Raw genomic sequence first — 17,646 nt, forward strand, 5'->3', positions numbered from 1 at the left:
TCCCGGGAACTGCGTGAGCAGTGCCGTCCCAGGGAGGGAGGCCCTTGTCCCGCCGAGAAGGCCGGCCCCTTCCCAGGGTCAGGAAGAAACTCCATCACCTGTGTATGGTTTTGATTCCTCTAAGAGGATCCACAAGGGTTTTCTCCTAACGTCCATTTCTTTGAATTATTTCAAAGGATATACAGAGGTAAATCTAGATTATCAAGGTTACCAGGAGTGCTCCTCAAAGAAATGCAGTGTTCGCGGTTTGGCCTTGAGCACAGTGCTTTATTGGATACTGGAAAGGGTTCGGGATCTTTCCACGTGTCACAGGTGGCAGAAGGGTCAGCTCGGGCCCTGGGCTGCCTTGGGCGTCACCTAGCTCAGCATTTTCTGGGGGCAGTCCCTGCACTGCCATGGGGCCTGGTTCTGCAGCCTGCACGTCACAGGAACAGAGAACTCCCACCCGCTTTATATTCTATGCAAGTTCAAATGACCATCTTCAGGGGCAGTTCTCAGATGCAGCACTTTTAGGACAGGCTCGACTCTGCTTTATTTTGCAGGGCCTGAAGCGAGCCCCGGTCAGGATGAAGTTACTCTTCAGGTTCCGGATGCCTCCCGGGCCACCCGGCCGTCCTCAGCTGCACCCTGCACCGACCCAGCTGCCCAGGACCCCAGCGAAGTGGGGGAGTCCCCCGTGGTCCAGTCTGACGAGGAGGGAGTGGAGGTGGACACCGCCCTGGCCACCTTACACACTGACGACAGTGACTCCTAAACCCGGGTGTCCGCGCTCTGGCCACCTTCAGAGGATGACACAGCTGTGCCCAGAGGCCCACGGGGAAGGCAGGTGGATTTAGGGAGGCTCTCGATTTTTACAGTTGCCAATAATGTGTGAGAAACTGACTGAAACAACAGCTACAATAAAGTTTGAGGACCGCAAACACAGCCAGTTTGTACAGAAGGGCTGCTAAACACACACGTTCTGCAGGCCTCACCGTGCGGGCTAGGCCAGGAAATTCGGTGTCCACGCCGGCTCGGCACTGAATGGCGAAGCCCTCTACAGGCAGGAAGCTGTGCTTCCTCTCGGCTCTAACCAAGTTTGGGTTTTCATCTGATCATTACAAAAATTATGAAGTCCAACAAGCACGGCCTACCTTAATAGACTACACACCTGGGCCCAGAGGAAGAGAGAGAAACCGAAGCCAAGCCCACCGGCCATCGCTCCTGGCGGGACCCCGCTCCCCCAGGGACGTGTTTTCCCCTCTCCCTGCTCGCTCACAGCCCACAGACGAGGGGCAGGCTGGCGCGAGGAGGGGCGGCTGCGGCCCTGCACCCTCGTGGCCACGCTGCCCGCTGGGGTCCAGGGGCCCCACAGAAAATGAGAGGCAAACGGAAGCCGTTTGGTTTTTGTTCAGAGACCATCCAGGTAACTGCCAGCAGAGGGAAAGTGAGATTAAAGATTAAAATTCGGTGTTCACTCCACTCCCTGGCCAGTGGGACAGACCCCCGCAGCCCGTTTATCGGAAAACACCTCATTTCATTCACTCTTTTCCACAAGACAAACAAGTGTCCAAAAAACTTTGTTTTTATTATTAAACCTTGTAGTACAAACCTGAAAAGTAAACAAAAAACTGGCAATAAACAACATGAAGTCTTCCCTCCCGGGGGAGGGGTGCAGAGCAGCGCTAATAAATTAAACGTCAGACCGTAAGCCGTAGGCAGAAGTTCACTGTCCAAAAAGAGGGCAAGAACACACAGCAAGGCCATGAAAACCGGACAAGCACATTGGAAAACACGACTCTGCTCATGTCATTGTTAAATATTCCAACACAGTTCAGTCTTCTGCCAACGACAACCGACAAAGTGTCACAGGACGCTCCTGACAAGACAGCCCCACCGGCGAGCTCAGTGCAACACGGGCAGCTGCGGGATTGGTGAATCCAATTATGAAACAAAGAACAGCTTGTGAAAACAGTTTCCCTTTTTTATTCCACACATACTGTACACACAACCGGAGAAGGGCAACAGCTACTCCATTATTATTTTTTTTGTTGTTGTTCAGTGATGTAAGCAGCACTTATAAATGTTACAAGAAAAACCCTGTAAGCATCCAATCCAACCGATGAAGAAACTGAAGTGTAAGGCTTTTCTTCATCTCGTCTTCTCACCCCCTCCCCTCCCCCACCCAGAAAAAGGCTCAAGTATTTAAAACAATTTACAGGCGTATGTACAAACGGGACGGGATTTTTTTTTTCTTTTTGTTACAACATGAAGAGAAAAAATAGACCAGATGAGCGCAGATACATTTTCACATTCAAAAAGAACGGCAGACCTCCTAGTGGCTCTAGATGTGATCGCCAACAGAACGCGTTTAAAAAGAAAGATTAATGCTGACCTGTGAAGGTGTAAAACAACAAGCTGTGAGATGAAGACGGAATGTTAGAAAGATTGCACATCCATGACGAAGAAGCACTTAACGGCTTCACTTTTTTCCTTTTTTTGTTTTAAGGATGCTATTGAAGGGTTTTTTGATAAAGTAGCCAACAGCACCAAAAAATAACAGAATGGATTTCCTAATGAAATCAGGCACAGGTTTCCCTCACGCGACCCCCTCCAAGGCAGGCAGTCTTTTTCTTCTCTTTCCTTTTTTTCCTTAAACAGATGCATAGTGATGTGCTGGTAAAGAGAACCTAGTCACTCCGACCTCCTCATTTTGCCTATGGTTAGGAAACAACGTCCACCTTCAGCTGCCATAACCGCCCAAAGAAACAAAATGGGGATTCTCCGGTTTTAACAATTACAAACTCATCCTGCACATGACAGAAGAAAAGACAGCCAAAGTAAAGCCATTTCTTTCAAGTTTTGTGTGTGTGTGTGTGCGCGCGTGTGTGTCTCCTATCCCTTTTCCTCTCTAGAAAAAAATCTGCTCACATTACTGATGGTTTTAAAATTTGTTCTCCAAACTTTACCCTCTTCAAAACTGGGTTAAAAAAGCCTTTTTTTCCCCCAACAATTACAAAAAAAAAACAAAAAAAAAACAAAAACAAAAAACACAAACAAAAATCAAACAAAAAGGCTTTTGTCAGCCACAAGGGGCGATACAAATTAATAACAGCCCCTCAAGGGTTTTAAAACAGTGAATATACGGCAGTTTCAAAAATCTGACTGCAGTATCTAGGTATTCTAAGTACAAAAAAAGTTCAACAGTTTAATGCTAAAACAAAATTAGTTCTCTAAAACCAGAAGAAAATCTTCTTCAGAGCTAGTGCAAAGACAGCTTGTATCCTACAGCCAGTACTCCAAACTAGAATATAATAATTACAGAAAAATATCTATCCCCGGCCCACGGTGCTGGCGTCTTCACGAGGAGGAGGCAGCGGCGAGCCGGGAGGGCGGCACGTCCACCGTCGCTCTCTTGCGGGGCCCTCTTTTTGGTGTGGGTTTACCGAGACAGTTCTCAATGCTGCCGTTTTTACCAGATACCTTGCCACAGATCTGATTGACCAGGCTGATAATTTGTTCCTGTTTCGGGTTGAAAGGAAGACACAGGATTAGCCAACGGAAGAGCGTCGCCAGGACCCCCCAGGGAGTCACCTTCATCAAACCAGTCAGAGCGGCACCGAGGGGGTGGGGTGGGGAGGGCTGGGTGGCCTTGGAAATCCGCCCCGAGGTTCCCGGGTGCGGCGGCCTGGGAGCTGGTTAGGACAACAACTTCCCGAGACCAAGGTCCCCTGGCCAGGCACCTAAACGAAACACTCCTTCTCGGGGAGAAACCTGCCTTTCCTCATCTGGAAGCCAAGGAAACGGTACGCCAGGTCCTTTCCTGATGGGCAGCTTCCTAACCCCACTTCCCCCTCCAGGGAGCCCAGGAGCGCCCCCTGGTGGCTGTAAAGTCCAAACGTTCACGAGCTGAAAGCCCTGAAATACCTGCAGCCCCGAAACCAGAGTAAGTGTGGGGCCGTTTCCTTAGAGCTGCTTTCCCATCTGGTCTGTACCTTCACCCGTGTCCGTGAGGTCCCTCGCCGCCGAGACAACACAGCAGCAGGCTTCCTGCTGCCGCCACCGGGGCACCTCCTTGGGGCTGAGAGGCCGCCCGGGGCCCCAGCAGGAAGGGGAGGGCTGGGAAGTGAGGGGAGACTCAGGCCTGAGTGCCCAGGGCCCCTCGCCTGGCTCCCTGCACGGTGACAAGTGCCTGGGGGCTGCTTGTGGCTCTCTCTGCTACTCTGGAGCCTACTTAACCTGCTCTTGCAGATGAATACAAACACGTGTCTATAAACGTTTCTCATTCCCTCCTCAGCGAAGGGGAGAGCACAAACGCAACAAGAGAACCATCTATCTGTTGGCGTCAAAAATACATGTGTAACTTTAACACAACTCGCAACCATCCAGTTTTAAAAGAAACCACGTGGAGGAGTATTAAAATGGCCCATGTTCTGACATACACTGCAGAGCACCTGCTGGAGCCAGGGACGGACAGACCAGGAGGACACGGGGACAGGAGGCCACTCCTTCACTCAAGCCTGAGGGTCAGCCTAGTCCGGGCCCAGGCCTGCTCCCAGGCACTGCAGACATCGCTGGGCCACTTAAAGCACTTAGGATACACATGCTAATGAAGAACAAACAGATGAGCTTCAGTAAAGCCCAGTTACCTGCAGCTAAAGCCACCTGGGCAGCAGGGGGTCCGAGGAGGCAGCCGCCCGCCCGCCTGCACCTGTGGGACCGAACAGCTGGACAGAGGGGTCTGACTGCTGGGCACCAGGGCTCAGACCAGAGCTGTGCTCTCAAAAGCCATTTCTGAGATCCAACCCAGAGCTGGAAATTCCCCAATTAAAAAAAGAAAAAAAAAAAATACAGTTCAACTCAACAGGGAACTGACTTGTGATTTTCATTTACTAAAACAGGCCACTGGCAAAGTAGGAGGCTGACAAAACCTTTTCCCTATGCGTGAGAACCAATGATTAAGCTTCAGACCGACAGACCCTACTACATATGTGATTCTTTTCCAGGATTTTGGTCACATCAAGACACCTAGCTCCAAGATGGGCTGGAGGTGGAAACTAACCCACGTTTTGTCGAGCTTCAGAATCATCTCGAGAAGCCCCAGCGCCGCCGGCTGTACCCTGCGAGTTGCCAGAGATGCTCTGACTCAGACACGAGGGTTTATTTTTAACCGTGTTCTGACATTTGCTGTTCAAGTGAAGAAGCAGGGAGGGGAAAGTGGTTATTGCCTTCGCTGAACATGCTCTTTAAAAACAAAGAAGATGCAAAGAGATCTATTTTCAGCTTTCCAATCTTACAATTTAGCCAAAGGCTTCTGATCAAGTCTGACCACAGCCTGAGACCCCACGGGTGCCCCCATTGCCTCCCGGGGCACCCGGCCCGGCCCTGCCCGGGGCTGCCATGTGTGATGGCCGGATGAGGCCGCCTTACGTGGGACTGTCGGCCCCAGGTTTCAGGGGCAGTGGGGATGGGAGAGCCGGCAGGTTCCACCCTCAGAGAGGGGCTCACGGCCAGACACCACAGGGAGGAGGACGCTTCTCTGGAAGAGGGCGGGCCAAGAGGGGCAACGGGGTCCCCAGAGCAGTCTCCCAAGGTGACCCCCCACAAAAAAGGGCCACGTGTCTCCGGAGCTGCAAGCTTGTACCCGGAAACGCAATCGCAGAGCAGCCTGGAAGCACGTAAAACACACGTGACGAGACGAGCAAGGCTGCTCTGGAAGCGGAGCCCTCAGTGCTCCGGGCCGGCTGAGCAGCGCCCTCCCCGTGGGGGCACCTAACGGGCAGTGGAGACCAGCCGACACAGAAAGCGCCTCATGTGGACCTGCCTCTGGGGACGGCTGCGGTTTTCAGACAGGGTGGAACTGGGATTTATTCAGAAGTTGAAGCCTTCAGGAGCAAACAGTGAAAGGCTCCGTGTCTGCCGAGGCCCCAGGGTAAGGACAAGGGCACGGGTGCTGCCCATAGCTCAGCAACTGGCCGCAGGCTCTGAAGTTCACCATGCGCAGACCCACAGCAGAACCGCTGGCAGCTGCGGGGGAGGGACACCGACACGGGCAGACGGGCACGGCGATCGGCACTTTGTGTCCCAGAGGCCCCGGCCCCGCGGGGCTGGGGCCAGGAAGGCTCCTCAGGCCGAGTCCCGGGCTGCTCTGAGGACACAGAGACCAGATGGACACAGCCGCCAAGGCCCCCGAAGCGGCCCTCGGCCTGGAGGGAAGGGGAGCCCTGGCTTGGCCCTGCCGATTTCGGTCTCGGTCTGTTCTGGGCCCCGACTGGAGATGAAGGCACAGTCCCCTCCAGACAGTGGGGCAGCCACGCCCTGAAACCGAACTCCTTACGAACCGAGGCACCGAGGCCAGGAGGGAAAGCAGAGCTGAGCGTGCTGCGGACAGGCTCGCTCGGGCACGACAAAGCGCGGACAAGGACAAAAGTCCCTGCAGCCTCAGCTCCTGGTCTCTCCAGGCCAGTGGAACTCGAGCCGGACCTGCCCACTCCCCCACCTTGGCGCAAGGAGCTACCTTCCCACCACGTCAGGCACCGTCCGGCCAGAAGGCACCTGGAACCAGGCCGGCTGCACGCGGTCACGACGAGCTGTGACATGGACCACGCGGGCAGGGGACCGCTGCCACCCCGCGAGGCACTGACCTCGTCGTAGCGGTACATGAGCTTCAGGCCGCGGCAGGACTTCTGCTTCTCCACGTGGCGCAGGGCACACTCCAGGCAGAAGACCACATTCTCGTTCTCCTGCACGACCTGCGGGACGAGAGGCACCCGAGGCTGAGGGGACTCGGGGGTGGGGGACAGGGGGGTGTCCCGGGAGCAGAGTGTGGGAGGTCACCGCCCAGGCCAGGGGCGTCTGTGACCCAGAGACATGGGATACTGACGAGAACACCAACAAGTCACCGGGATCGTCAACCAGGAAACAAGTAAGTGACCATCTGTGAGCTGCACCCAAAGGCCTCGAGGGCCCTCCTGGCTCCTGTGCACTTTCCCGCCAGAGGGTCTGAGCGCGGCGGGCTGGTGGGCAGGGGCTGAGGGTTCTCAGGGCTCCTGAGACTTCTGGTTCAAAAACTACGCTGGTACAGAAGGTGCCAGAATGGCCACACCCTGGACGCTTCGGCGACAACGCGTGTTGCTCCTGCTCTTGGGCGGCTCGGTTGGTCCAGCTGGTTTACACCACCTCGGGAGGCAGCACCTCTGTCCACACTCCAGCCAGCACGGTTCCTGACCCTTGCCACGCAAGCCTGAATCTCCAGTGCCCTGAGGGTGCGCTGGCACCAGGGATGGGCCGAAGCCCCGCAAATGCTCAGAGCTGTGTGTGTGTGGGCGGGGGGGCATCCCTCACCCCAACCCTGACTCCCGGTCCTGGTCTCACTCAGTGTAAACAATGCAGAAATGCTGCCTTGACACACCAGATGCAAAGGATCACAGGTCTTTTCATGAGGATTCAACGGGAAGACCTAGGTTTCTTATCTTCATTGTTGCTAAGCAAAGACAAGAAAACAAGCTGGGGACTTCCCTGGTGGCACAGTGGTTGGGAATCTGCCTGCCGGTGCAGGGGACACGGGTTCAAGCCCTGGTCTGGGAAGATGCCACATGCTGCAGAGCAACTAAGCCCGTGCGCCGCAACTACTGAGCCCGTGCGCCTAGAGCCCGTGTGCCACAACTACTGAAGCCCACGCACCACAACTACTGGAGCCTGCGCACCTAGAGCCCGTGCTCCGCAGCAAGAGAGGCCTGCGCACCGCAACGAAGAGGAGTCCCCGCTCACCGCAACTAGAGAAAGCCCAAGCGCAGCAACAGAGACCCGATGCAGCCATAAATAAATAAGTAAATAAAAGTAAATAAATTTATAAAAAAAGAAACAAAAAAAATAAGCTGTAGGAATAAGGAAATGACACTTATTGGCACAAACACATCACCCGGGGCTGAGGACAGGAACAGACGTACATACGAAACAGTGAACAAAAACATATAAACCCCTTAGTCTAAGCAATGAAAAGCGTCTATAAATAAAACTTCAGTTTTTACCTATGTGTTCAGGATGTGTGCTTCTTACCTATGTGTTCAGGATATGTGCTTCTTACCTATGTGTTCAGGATGTGTGCTTCTTACCTATGTGTTCAGGATGTGTGCTTCTTACCTATGTGTTCAGGATGTGTGCTTCTTACCTATGTGTTCAGGATATGTGCTTCTTAAAATACCATTCTGGCTAAGAAAGCCTGGTGACAACTCTCAAGGTACAGCTTCGGAGGGAGAGCCTAAAAGTGAGCCCACAGGAAGGGACCAGGGCCACGTGAGGTCACAACAGAGTCACCCAGGCTCATGGGAAACACACGATGATTGTTTCCCACGAGAATAACCCCATTCTAATGCAAGAGGAACGAACACAGAACTATGCGGCTTTTATGAGCGATATTCACAAAACATTTTTAAGATCTGGGGAAATTCTTATGACTTGTTTGTTTTAAAGACAGCTTGATTCTTGACTGTATCCTCTAAAAAGCCTCTGGGAAAAGAAAGCTAGATAGAAGAAAGTATGTAAAGTGGGATGTGTGGTTGTTATAGACGGAATTATTACCCCCCTCCCCAAATGCAGACGTGGAAGTCCTAACCCTCAGTAACTCCAGAGGTGACTTATTTGGAGAGAGGACCTTCAAAGACATAATCAGGGAAACTGAGGTCATAAGGGTGGGTTCTAGTCCAATATGACTTACATCCTTTTAACCAGAGATTAACACACAGAAGCACACAGAGGAAAGGCCCTGTGAGTCCCTGATGACACAACCACTGTGCCGCAGGGAAAAGCGACCGTCTATGATCCAGGGAGAGGCCTCAGAGGGAGCCAGCCCTGCTGACACATCGATCTTGGACTGCCAGCCTCTAGAACTATGAGAAGAGGGACTTCTGTTGCTCAAGGCAGCTGGTAGGGAGAGGGCAATGGCATCGGCTGAGGCCACAGCAGCGGGGGGCGTTCCTGCGTTTACAGAGACCTGTGTCAGGGCAGCTGCCCACGGGAGGCAAGAGGCGGGTCTGCACTGTCCAGCTGGCCGTCCAGCAAGGCTTCTGGACGGGGTCGCCTCTGGCCTGGGATGGGGTCGGCATAGGGGACGCTAAGCATGTAACACAGCCCCAGGCTGGGCTGGATCAGCCCCTCAAGGAGGCTGCAGGAGCGACCAGGAAGGAAGGCAGACGGGCTGGACTGTCGCAGCTCAGGGGGCCGCCTTCCAGCCAGGAGCAGGCACAGGGAGGCTGGGGATAGGAGATGCTGCTTGAACCAGACAGATTTCCGAGTCCACGGGGCAGCAAGATCAGTCACAGGGCTGAAGAGAAGGTAAAAGAGACAAGGAAAGAGACCGGGGCGGGGGGCACGTCTCCGCAGGGCAGCTGCTTGAGGGAGGATGGGCAGGGGACAGAGAAACGCAGAGCTGGGGGTCAGGGAGATGGCGCAGCGGCCGTGAGGGAGGCGTGGGCTCACCATGGACAGGTAGCACAGGTGCTGACAGATCTGACACCTCCTCTCCGAGGTCTCCAGCTGCAGCCACTTCCGAGGCTTTTTCTTCCCGTCGGGCGCGGCACTGCTGCCCTCGTGGCTGCCATAGCGGGCAGAGGAATGGAGGCCGGCCTCGAACAGCTGCCGCCGCTGCCGCAGCTCCGTGTCCCTGTCCAGACACACGAGGCTCAGGGCGCCGAGTGGCTGGGCTGCGGGACCTCGGGGCCCAGCTTCCCCACCTGGGGCCTGCGTACGAAGTTGAAAGGCCAGACCACCCCCAAGGGCTCTCGGATGGCCGGGCCCTGCCTGCGGTGAACCCGGGGCAAAGCGCCCAGTGCCAGCCAGGGTGCCCCCACGCCCGGGCCAAAGACGGACGTGACAAACTATCTGCCGATGTCGGAATCAGAGGGTCAACACGCGCGTGAAGATCGTGTGCTGTCCAGCAGCTCCGCTGAGCCTCTGCAGGTCACGTGGGAAGCCACGCAAACGGTCACTTCAATTCCTGCCCTGTCTGCTCCCTCCCAGGGCCCTTCCTCGCTGGCGAGGGGCACCAAGGACCTGTGAGGCCAGGGGTTCAGGAGCTCCCTCCTGTCCATTTCCACAAAGAGGGTGCACCTCCTGCAGCATCGGCACCCCGAAGTCTTCGCCCACTGGCCAAGCCCCAGGCGGGCCCTGCAGCTCCGAGCCGGTGGCCGGCGGTTTCCCACAGAGGACGGGCCGCACCCCCATCCCGCCCAGCCTGGGCCCCGGGGGTCCTGTGTTACCTGAGCTCGTCCAAAAGGGCTGAGATGGTACTGAGAGTGGGACCGTTTTCCTTTTTCGCTTCCGCTTGTGCGATCTGGTAGAGTAACTTCTCCATGGAGAACGGCTTAGCTATGTGGCGACGCTTCATCTCCTGCAAGGGGCAGTCACGTCCCTTTAGGGCAGAATTTTCAACGCTAGGCCAGCGGTCAAGGGCTTTCTTTACCGGGGAGGGGTCGCTATCTGAATTTTCAAATGTTGAATTCCATCTGGATTCAAAGCAATTGAAAACTGTACGACAATCGTGTCTCCCTGGAGAAAGACACCAGACACCAGGTACTCGTGGCTCCGCCAGCCGAGAACTGTGTTTGCCTTAAACACCTTCAGTACTGACCGCCCAGTACCGCAGAGGGTAACAGAGCTTGACGACTTTCATGATACAGTCAACCTCTAACAGCTCTCCCTCTCTAAAAAAAACTCTCAGCCAACTCAGGTTTCCAAGACTCACTTTGAAATTAAACATTATCTACACACAGACACACGCACAGGAACGCGTGCCAAGGGCCGCCTGCCTACCTTGGCTGTCTCGAAGCCCATACTCGTCCACTGGGTGGTGGCGAAGTGCACGGTCTCAGAGACGCTGTAGCCGCAACACACTTTGGACACAAAGGATCCCGGGAAGCAGACGACAAACTGGCCGCTCTGCTGCACCGTCCTGTGCACCTTGATCCCCTCCCTGCACAGCACCTCCGGGGAGATCTGTGGAGACGAGGGCTGAGCCGCGCGCCCACAAAGGGCCACCCTCCTGGGTGCCTCCCTCCCACCGTCCGGAGCTCTTTCCGCGACAGCCTGCCGGCCCACCTGCCCTCCAGACGGGGCATCGGGACTTAAGCCTGCTCCAGACACAGATTACGTTTTGTATGAAAGATGTTTTGTTTCTCCTTTAGAAAATAAAGAGACATAACTCCTAAACAAAGGAGGAGGAAGTTCTAAACTGATACAGGCCCAAGAGTGACGACGATTCAGGCAAAGGCATGGCCGCTGTGAGCGCCCCGTGTCCCCACGGGCACTGACCGGTTGGACCGGGATCCGTGTGCACAGCACGGGGGCTGCTGCTTACCTTCTCCGAGCCAAACCTAGAGTGAGGCGGGCCCAGAGCGAAAGGAGACCCAGGCAGGGTCAGCGGAGGCCGGAAAAGCCTTGAGCTCAGGTTGTCAGAACACAATTCTAGGCTAAAGAGGTTCCCGGCAGCTCAGCAGACTCATGACCGTCTGAAAATAGGGTCAGCAGCCGCTGTGCTTATCCCTGAGTGAGCCTGACCAGAAGCCCAGGTGGCCCAGTCATCCAGCTGCCCAGCCCAGCCCAGTCGCCATTTACCAAAAAAAAAAAAAAAAACCACCAGGCCCGGAAATAGAGTCAAAGGTCCCCACGAGCATGAGTCCTGTGTCCTGGGCCATCAATCAGAGGAACGCACTTTAGTTTGGTTTTCATAAGAGAAGACATTTTGCTTATGCTGGATCCCTGGAGGATTGATTTTTCATTGTCCTCTTTACCTCTGAGGGGCAGGTCGACAAAGAGGGTGAGTTCATGAAACAACTGCGTTGGCCCCGCCACCTGACGCAAGCCCAGTCTCCACCACCATCTTGGCCCCCGTACCATGACGTTGCTCTCGAGCATCTGCAGGCCGGGGGTGCCGTTGGCTTGCAGCAGGGTGTGCACCACGTCCTCGAGCTTGTTCTCCTCCTCAGCAGGAATGCAATACCTGGGTGGTTTGGAATCAGGGCAGAAAGGGTTGACAAGGACCCTCTGCCCGGGAGCCCATCCTCCACACTCCCCCAGAGATGAGCAAACAGCAGCCTGGAAACTGGCCTTGGGCGCAGGAGGGGAGGTGGGCCTGCTCATAAGCGTCCCCAGGGTCTCTCCTCCCAGGGCAGCTCTGCAGCAGACAAGCATGCTCATCTTTTATATGCAGATCTGACCTAAGCGTGAGCCAAAAAGTCTTCAAACCAAAAGCAGATGTTTAAAAGCCCCTGTAAATCAGATCCAGACACACCCACACGCTCAAAAGCCTCTCATGAGCCTCCCAAGCTGCGATTATCGCTGGGCTGGCACCTGACACTTTTCTGTAGCAGACAGAGGACGCTGCAGGACCAGGATTTGGTGTGGAATACACAAGAGACACGCAGGACAGCCAGCACCACGAGGGCCTGCGTCAGGTGAAGGGAGCGGCCCCACAGGGGCTGGGGCTCCGACAATACGGACCCCGCTCTGGAGCCAAGGAGCTCGGGAAGATGGTGGGAGGAAATGCGGCCCGAACTCAACCAGAAGAACCTGGACCCTCAGTGCGATCCCAGGGCTCAGGAGAATGGGAACTGCCACTGACGTCCCAGGAGGACCCAGCAGGGACGCACCTGCCACCTGCGACTCCCGAGATCCTGGTGCCAGTGGTCAGCACGCGAGGCAGGCACCTGCAGCCTCCTCCGGGCCCCCTCCTCTGGGACCTCCCAACCCCGCCGTCCACAGGCTTCTCCTCCGGGCCCCCTCCTCTGGGACCTCCCAACCCCGCCGTCCACAGGCTTCAGTGGGACATCTGACACCCCCGGAGCCGTGTGACAGGTCTTCAGGCTGCCCAGGCCTGGTGGGGAGGGTTCAAGTCCTGACTTCCGCTGCCGAGTGAGAGGAGGCTCTCACCACATCCAAGGCTCTTCTAAGGGCTTGTTATTTCAATGCCAACATATTCTGTTACGGATTTGTGATTTAAATCCAGGGTTTCTAACCTCAATCACATGTTTTAAGAAAAACCACACACCACGAAGTTCTCTGATCCTATCCGGCCGCCTCTCTACCCCCCATCAGTGAGGTTCCAGGGATTAGTTTTCACACAGCCCACAGAACCTAGGGTTTCCCTGCCTCTCACTCAACGGGCCAAGCAGAACAACGACCACCGGGGCCACGAACTTTCACCCCATCACCATGCGGGGCGCGGGCCACGTCACTCCACTTTCCGATGAGGAACCAGGGTCCGGTGGGGCCCGTCACAGGCCTGCGTGGGACCCTGTGGCTCTCAACCCAGACTGGCCGGCGCTGCCCGGCAGCGTCTCCGTGGGGAACGGCGCTCAGGGCTCAGTGGCTCCTGGAGGAGAGCACGCACACCCACAGCGTCCACGCGGCCAGCCGCCCTGCGCAGGACCGTCCGGCTGTCCACCCTCAGCTCTGCCCGAGACCCCAGCCCCACCGCAGAAAATCACCCACAGGGGCTGCCCGCCTCTACACCGACCGCCACTGGCCCTAACACAGCCGGAAGGCAGGGCGAGTCGTGATGGCCAGACTGCTGCCGACACTGGCTCCTTGGAGGGAGAACATTAATTCTAAGACTTTGTTTGTCTTAATAAACGATGTTAATCACCCCATTAGGACAATAAACACAGTTAGTGTGGGATGGATGCGGTGCCGGTAGCCCATGAGACGACTAGACATCTGATTATTTGCAGTGATTTCCCATCTGCCGGCGTAAACAAAGGAGCTGAAGAGCCAGCTCGGATCAGGGCTGGTGAGCCTTACAGTTAAGGATCACGCCTGGGGACCGGGCAGAAGGCTTCCTGGGAAACAGACAAGCTCGTGAAATCTCCCACGGCAGAACTCCACTTCCAGTAAGACCTACTCTCTTCTCTGCAGTCGGTGGACTGGGCACCACTCCCGGCCAGCTTTCTGCTGTACTCTGTTTCTGACCCTGCTATGAAACGAACTCCTGGAAATCCACCACCACCAGGGGAAAACCTCACAGGAGAAAACCCCCGTATTAGCAGGCAACTGAGAACAGATGCATCACCTGAGCAAATTAAAATATTCTCCACCAGCTCGACTTCTAACACAGCTCCCCAGGCTGATATGACACGGAACACGGGACAAACTCGCAAAATAAGCCCTCCAAGGCTGTCAGCCATCAGTGAGTGCGAGGTGGCATCAGGAGGCCTGGGGCCGGTGTACTCACCAAATGCAGTCAGCACCAGTGTGTAAGTAGTCAATGTAGGGAAGGTGGTTTTGGTCTCGAGACCAGCATGAGGTAGAAAAGACCATGCCAATATTTAGCCAGGGAATTGTCACTCCTAGAACACAGGGGACAGGGCAGGATGAAGACCAATGTCTCAGGGGGACAGCAAGAGAAATTGCATCTTCTCCCCAAACCAGAAAAAGAAATGGGATTCAAAACCAGACAAAACCCAGCGATTAGAAGGGACTTGCTCTTTCCCGCTTCTTACACAGAAACCAAGATCACGTGACACAAAATAGTCGTGGAAGAACATCTTAACTAGTGACTTTAGGCAGGAGGCAAGATGCCCAAGGAACACGACCACGACTGTTGTCGACTGGCCACCAGCCAGGAAGCGGGGGCCCCTTTGTTCGGGGTAACCCCTCCCCGCCAGCGTGGGGTCACCCACACTGGTCACCTCCTCCAGGGGCCCCTTCTTCCCACAACACTCAGAACAACTGGCTTCCCTCCCGGCTGTGAGGCAGTAGCCCCACAGAGTCAGAACGTTAGCTCTGAAATTGGCCAAGGTGGAAAGCTGGCCATTACGCATCTGCCCAGCTTCCAGATCTGCGACTTGGTTTACCTTTCTGCATTTTTACTGACTTCAGCCGTGATGCTGACCCCTCTCTCTTCTCTAACAATCCCAGTTCTCTCCACGCGCCGTGCGCCGCAGTCCCCTCCCGTCCAGCTCTTAAAGGGGCGAGCTGGGTCCACAGCCACCCAAGGCAGGCTTACCAGGCACAGCACCAAGGTGACGCAGGATGGAGCCTGTGTTATTGGGGAGGACGGTGAGGTTCCATCCGTGTCTGCAGAGGAAAGCACAGGAGCGTCACTGACGGACGTGGAGGGGCACTGTCCAGTCCCCAGGACACGGGCAGGAGCGTCCGACGTTACCTTGAAAACGGTTCTGATTTTCCCACCGGGAAGCCGCTGCCGTGGGTGTTGGTGTCCACCTTGCCGCAGTGCACGGCCACATGGCAGTCCTTCTCCTCCACGAGCCTCCAGTACTCTTGCTGCGGGGAGAGGGAGGGCTGTCAGCACCATCTCGCTACCCGTGGCCGCAGGGCCCAGCTCAACTCAACGATGCGAGACGAAGGGACCATCTTCGCCTAGAGCAACAGCCACTAGGGAGCAGGGGGACGGGGCTGCAGACAGACGACCGCACGCCCACGGTCACGGCGGCCACGTCCATAGTGGACGACTAGATAAACACAAGGTACAACGTCCACGGAACACGACTCAGCCTCAGAAAGGAGGGCAACTCGGACACGCGACAACACGGATGCACCTTGAGGACTTCACGCAAAGTGGCATAAGCCAGTCTCAGAAGGACAAATACCGTGATTCCACTCCTGTGAGGTACTCAGGACAGTCAAAGTCGGAGAGAAAGAAGAGCAGCGGTGTCACGGGCTGCGCAGAGGGAGGACGGGGGCTCAGTGTTTAACAGGAACCGACTTTTAGTTTGGGAAGATGGAAAAGTTCTGGAAATGGATGGTGGTGACGGTCACAAAACAACGTGAATGGACTTCAGGGCCACTGAACTGCACTTAAAAATGGCTAACATGGTAAACGTTACACGTATTTTACCACAATTAAAAATCATTTATACGAGGGGCTTCCCTGGTGGCGCAGTGGTTGAGAGTCTGCCTGCTGATGCAGGGGACATGGGTTCATGCCCCGGTCTGGGAAGATCCCACATGCCGCGGAGCGGCTGGGCCCGTGAGCCATGGCCACTGAGCCTGCGCGTCCAGAGCTTATGCTCCGCAACGGGAGAGGCCACAACAGTGAGAGGCCCGCATACCGCCAAAAAAAAAAAAAAAAAAAATCATTTATACGAAAGAGAGGGAGAAAGCGAAAACAGCAAAGGGGCTGAAGACGTCCAGCCACCATCCGTAGGTATAATGACCACAGCCCCAGGCAGGCGTCTCAGCAGACACACGCTGCACACCCCCAATGAGCGGGCTGCACGTGAGGGTCGGACCCCCAGGCTGTGACCCAAGCCACCGAAACAGATGGGGGAGGGATGGGCATGACCTAAACGACTGCAGGGCAAGAGGGGGTCAGGACGTGCTTTGCTAACAGGTGAGAGAGGTTCAGTTTCCCCCCTCACTGTGTCTCCACTCATCATTCCAGAAGTACAGCATCACCCACCCCTGCTTCCTGGAACCCCATTTAAAGGAGGAAGCCTCACCCACGAGCCCCCGGTGTCAGCCATCACCCCGCCGTGCGGCTCCTGCAACAAAACCAGCCTGGGGGCGGCCAGCTGCCCCGCGCCAAGGAGGAGGCCGACAGCATTAAATGCCCGGGTTCCGAACAGCCGTCCTAGCAGGCAGCGCGTGACGGAGCAGCACTCTGAGGGGACGGGTTCAGGCCAGTCCCACCTAGACCCACACCAACCTCTGCTGGGTGAATAAAGAGGCAGGGGAGGAAGGGGGCCGTCTGCTACGGGGTGGGGGGGCCACTCAGGCTGGTGACACCGGCCGAGGAGAGGGCCCAGGCTCTCTGCAGGATCTAGAAGTCAGCCAGACTTAAAAAGGGTAGAGTTTAGCATATCTTCCCTTTGTGTTTCGATATTATACAACTGTTAAAGCGAAACCTGGGCTTCCAGAGAGAATTAATTCCTGAGTAGGAAGCGATGGACAGTGACAACCCTACCCTTTGGGGACGCCCGACAGGGACCTGCGCTTGTAAAGCAAAGGCCTCTTTTTCCACCTCTGGTGTTCAGCCCCAGAGTCGCGTTCCTTCCCTCTGACGTTTCTCCCACAAATGGCACAGGCACTCGGGAAGCAACTGTGACGGCCACGTGTCAGAGAATCAGGGCACCGCTGGCGTCGTGGTAGATGGAACGTGGATTTGGCAGGGCCAAAGGTCAGGCCACTGGGTGGTGTTCACAGATACCACCCAGGGTACAGACCCGGGGCCTAAAAGCAATGACGGTGATGCCAAAATCGAACACGGAATTCACCAACCTGGGAAACCAAGGCCTGAGCACCAGGGCGGGACCTCCTGGGCTTCTGACGGCTACCATCAGAGGCGGGGTCCCACGCGGCACAGATGCAGGGGACCAGGCGTCCTGGTGACCCAGACTGTCCTGAAAGGCCCACTCCCGGGAAACCCAATCAAATCAGGGCCCGGGGGCTTCCCTGGTGGCGCAGTGGTTGAGAGTCCGCCTGCCGATGCAGGGGACACGGGTTCGTGCCCCGGTCCGGGAGGATCCCACGTGCCGCGGAGCGGCTGGGTCCGTGAGCCATGGCCGCTGAGCCTGTGCGTCCGGAGCCTGTGCTCCGCAACGGGAGAGGCCACAACAGTGAGAGGTCTGCGTACCGCAAAAAAAAAAAAAAAAAAAAAATTAGGGCCCGGGCGCCCTGGTGGTCAGCACGGTTTTACCGAGAGGAAGAAGCACA

The 17,646-nt window shown here is 55.8% G+C and overlaps 2 protein-coding genes across 11 annotated transcripts in view; one reads left to right on the forward strand and one right to left on the reverse strand.

Annotated features, from left to right (window-relative positions):
* DTNBP1 (dystrobrevin binding protein 1) overlaps positions 1-11,598 on the forward strand; it is a 128,881-nt gene extending 117,283 nt beyond the window's left edge. For both annotated transcript variants that reach the window (XM_060308690.2, XM_030881382.3), the window contains one exon: positions 543-11,598. In XM_060308690.2, coding sequence (XP_060164673.1) covers positions 543-754 — 212 coding nt within the window. In that variant the 3' untranslated portion in view covers positions 755-11,598. The remainder of the gene's footprint in view (positions 1-542) is intronic.
* Positions 1,549-17,646, reverse strand: part of JARID2 (jumonji and AT-rich interaction domain containing 2) — a 243,617-nt gene continuing 227,519 nt past the window's right edge. For 6 of the 9 annotated variants that reach the window (XM_060308682.1, XM_060308681.1, XM_060308684.1 and 3 more), the window contains 8 exons: positions 15,137-15,255; positions 14,978-15,048; positions 14,204-14,318; positions 11,869-11,974; positions 10,789-10,971; positions 10,236-10,366; positions 9,457-9,640; positions 3,358-6,731 (listed from right to left, as the gene is read on the reverse strand). In XM_060308682.1, the coding sequence (XP_060164665.1) occupies positions 5,847-6,731; positions 9,457-9,640; positions 10,236-10,366; positions 10,789-10,971; positions 11,869-11,974; positions 14,204-14,318; positions 14,978-15,048; positions 15,137-15,255 (1,794 nt within the window). In that variant the 3' untranslated portion in view covers positions 3,358-5,846. Of the gene's footprint in view, positions 6,732-9,456; positions 9,641-10,235; positions 10,367-10,788; positions 10,972-11,868; positions 11,975-14,203; positions 14,319-14,977; positions 15,049-15,136; positions 15,256-17,646 lie in introns of all 9 variants that reach the window. The other 3 variants (XR_009566002.1, XM_060308687.1, XM_060308688.1) reach the window with 3 other exon arrangements.

This window comes from Globicephala melas, chromosome 11 (genome assembly GCF_963455315.2).
Source record: "Globicephala melas chromosome 11, mGloMel1.2, whole genome shotgun sequence".
Taxonomy (NCBI): Eukaryota; Metazoa; Chordata; class Mammalia; order Artiodactyla; family Delphinidae; genus Globicephala; species Globicephala melas.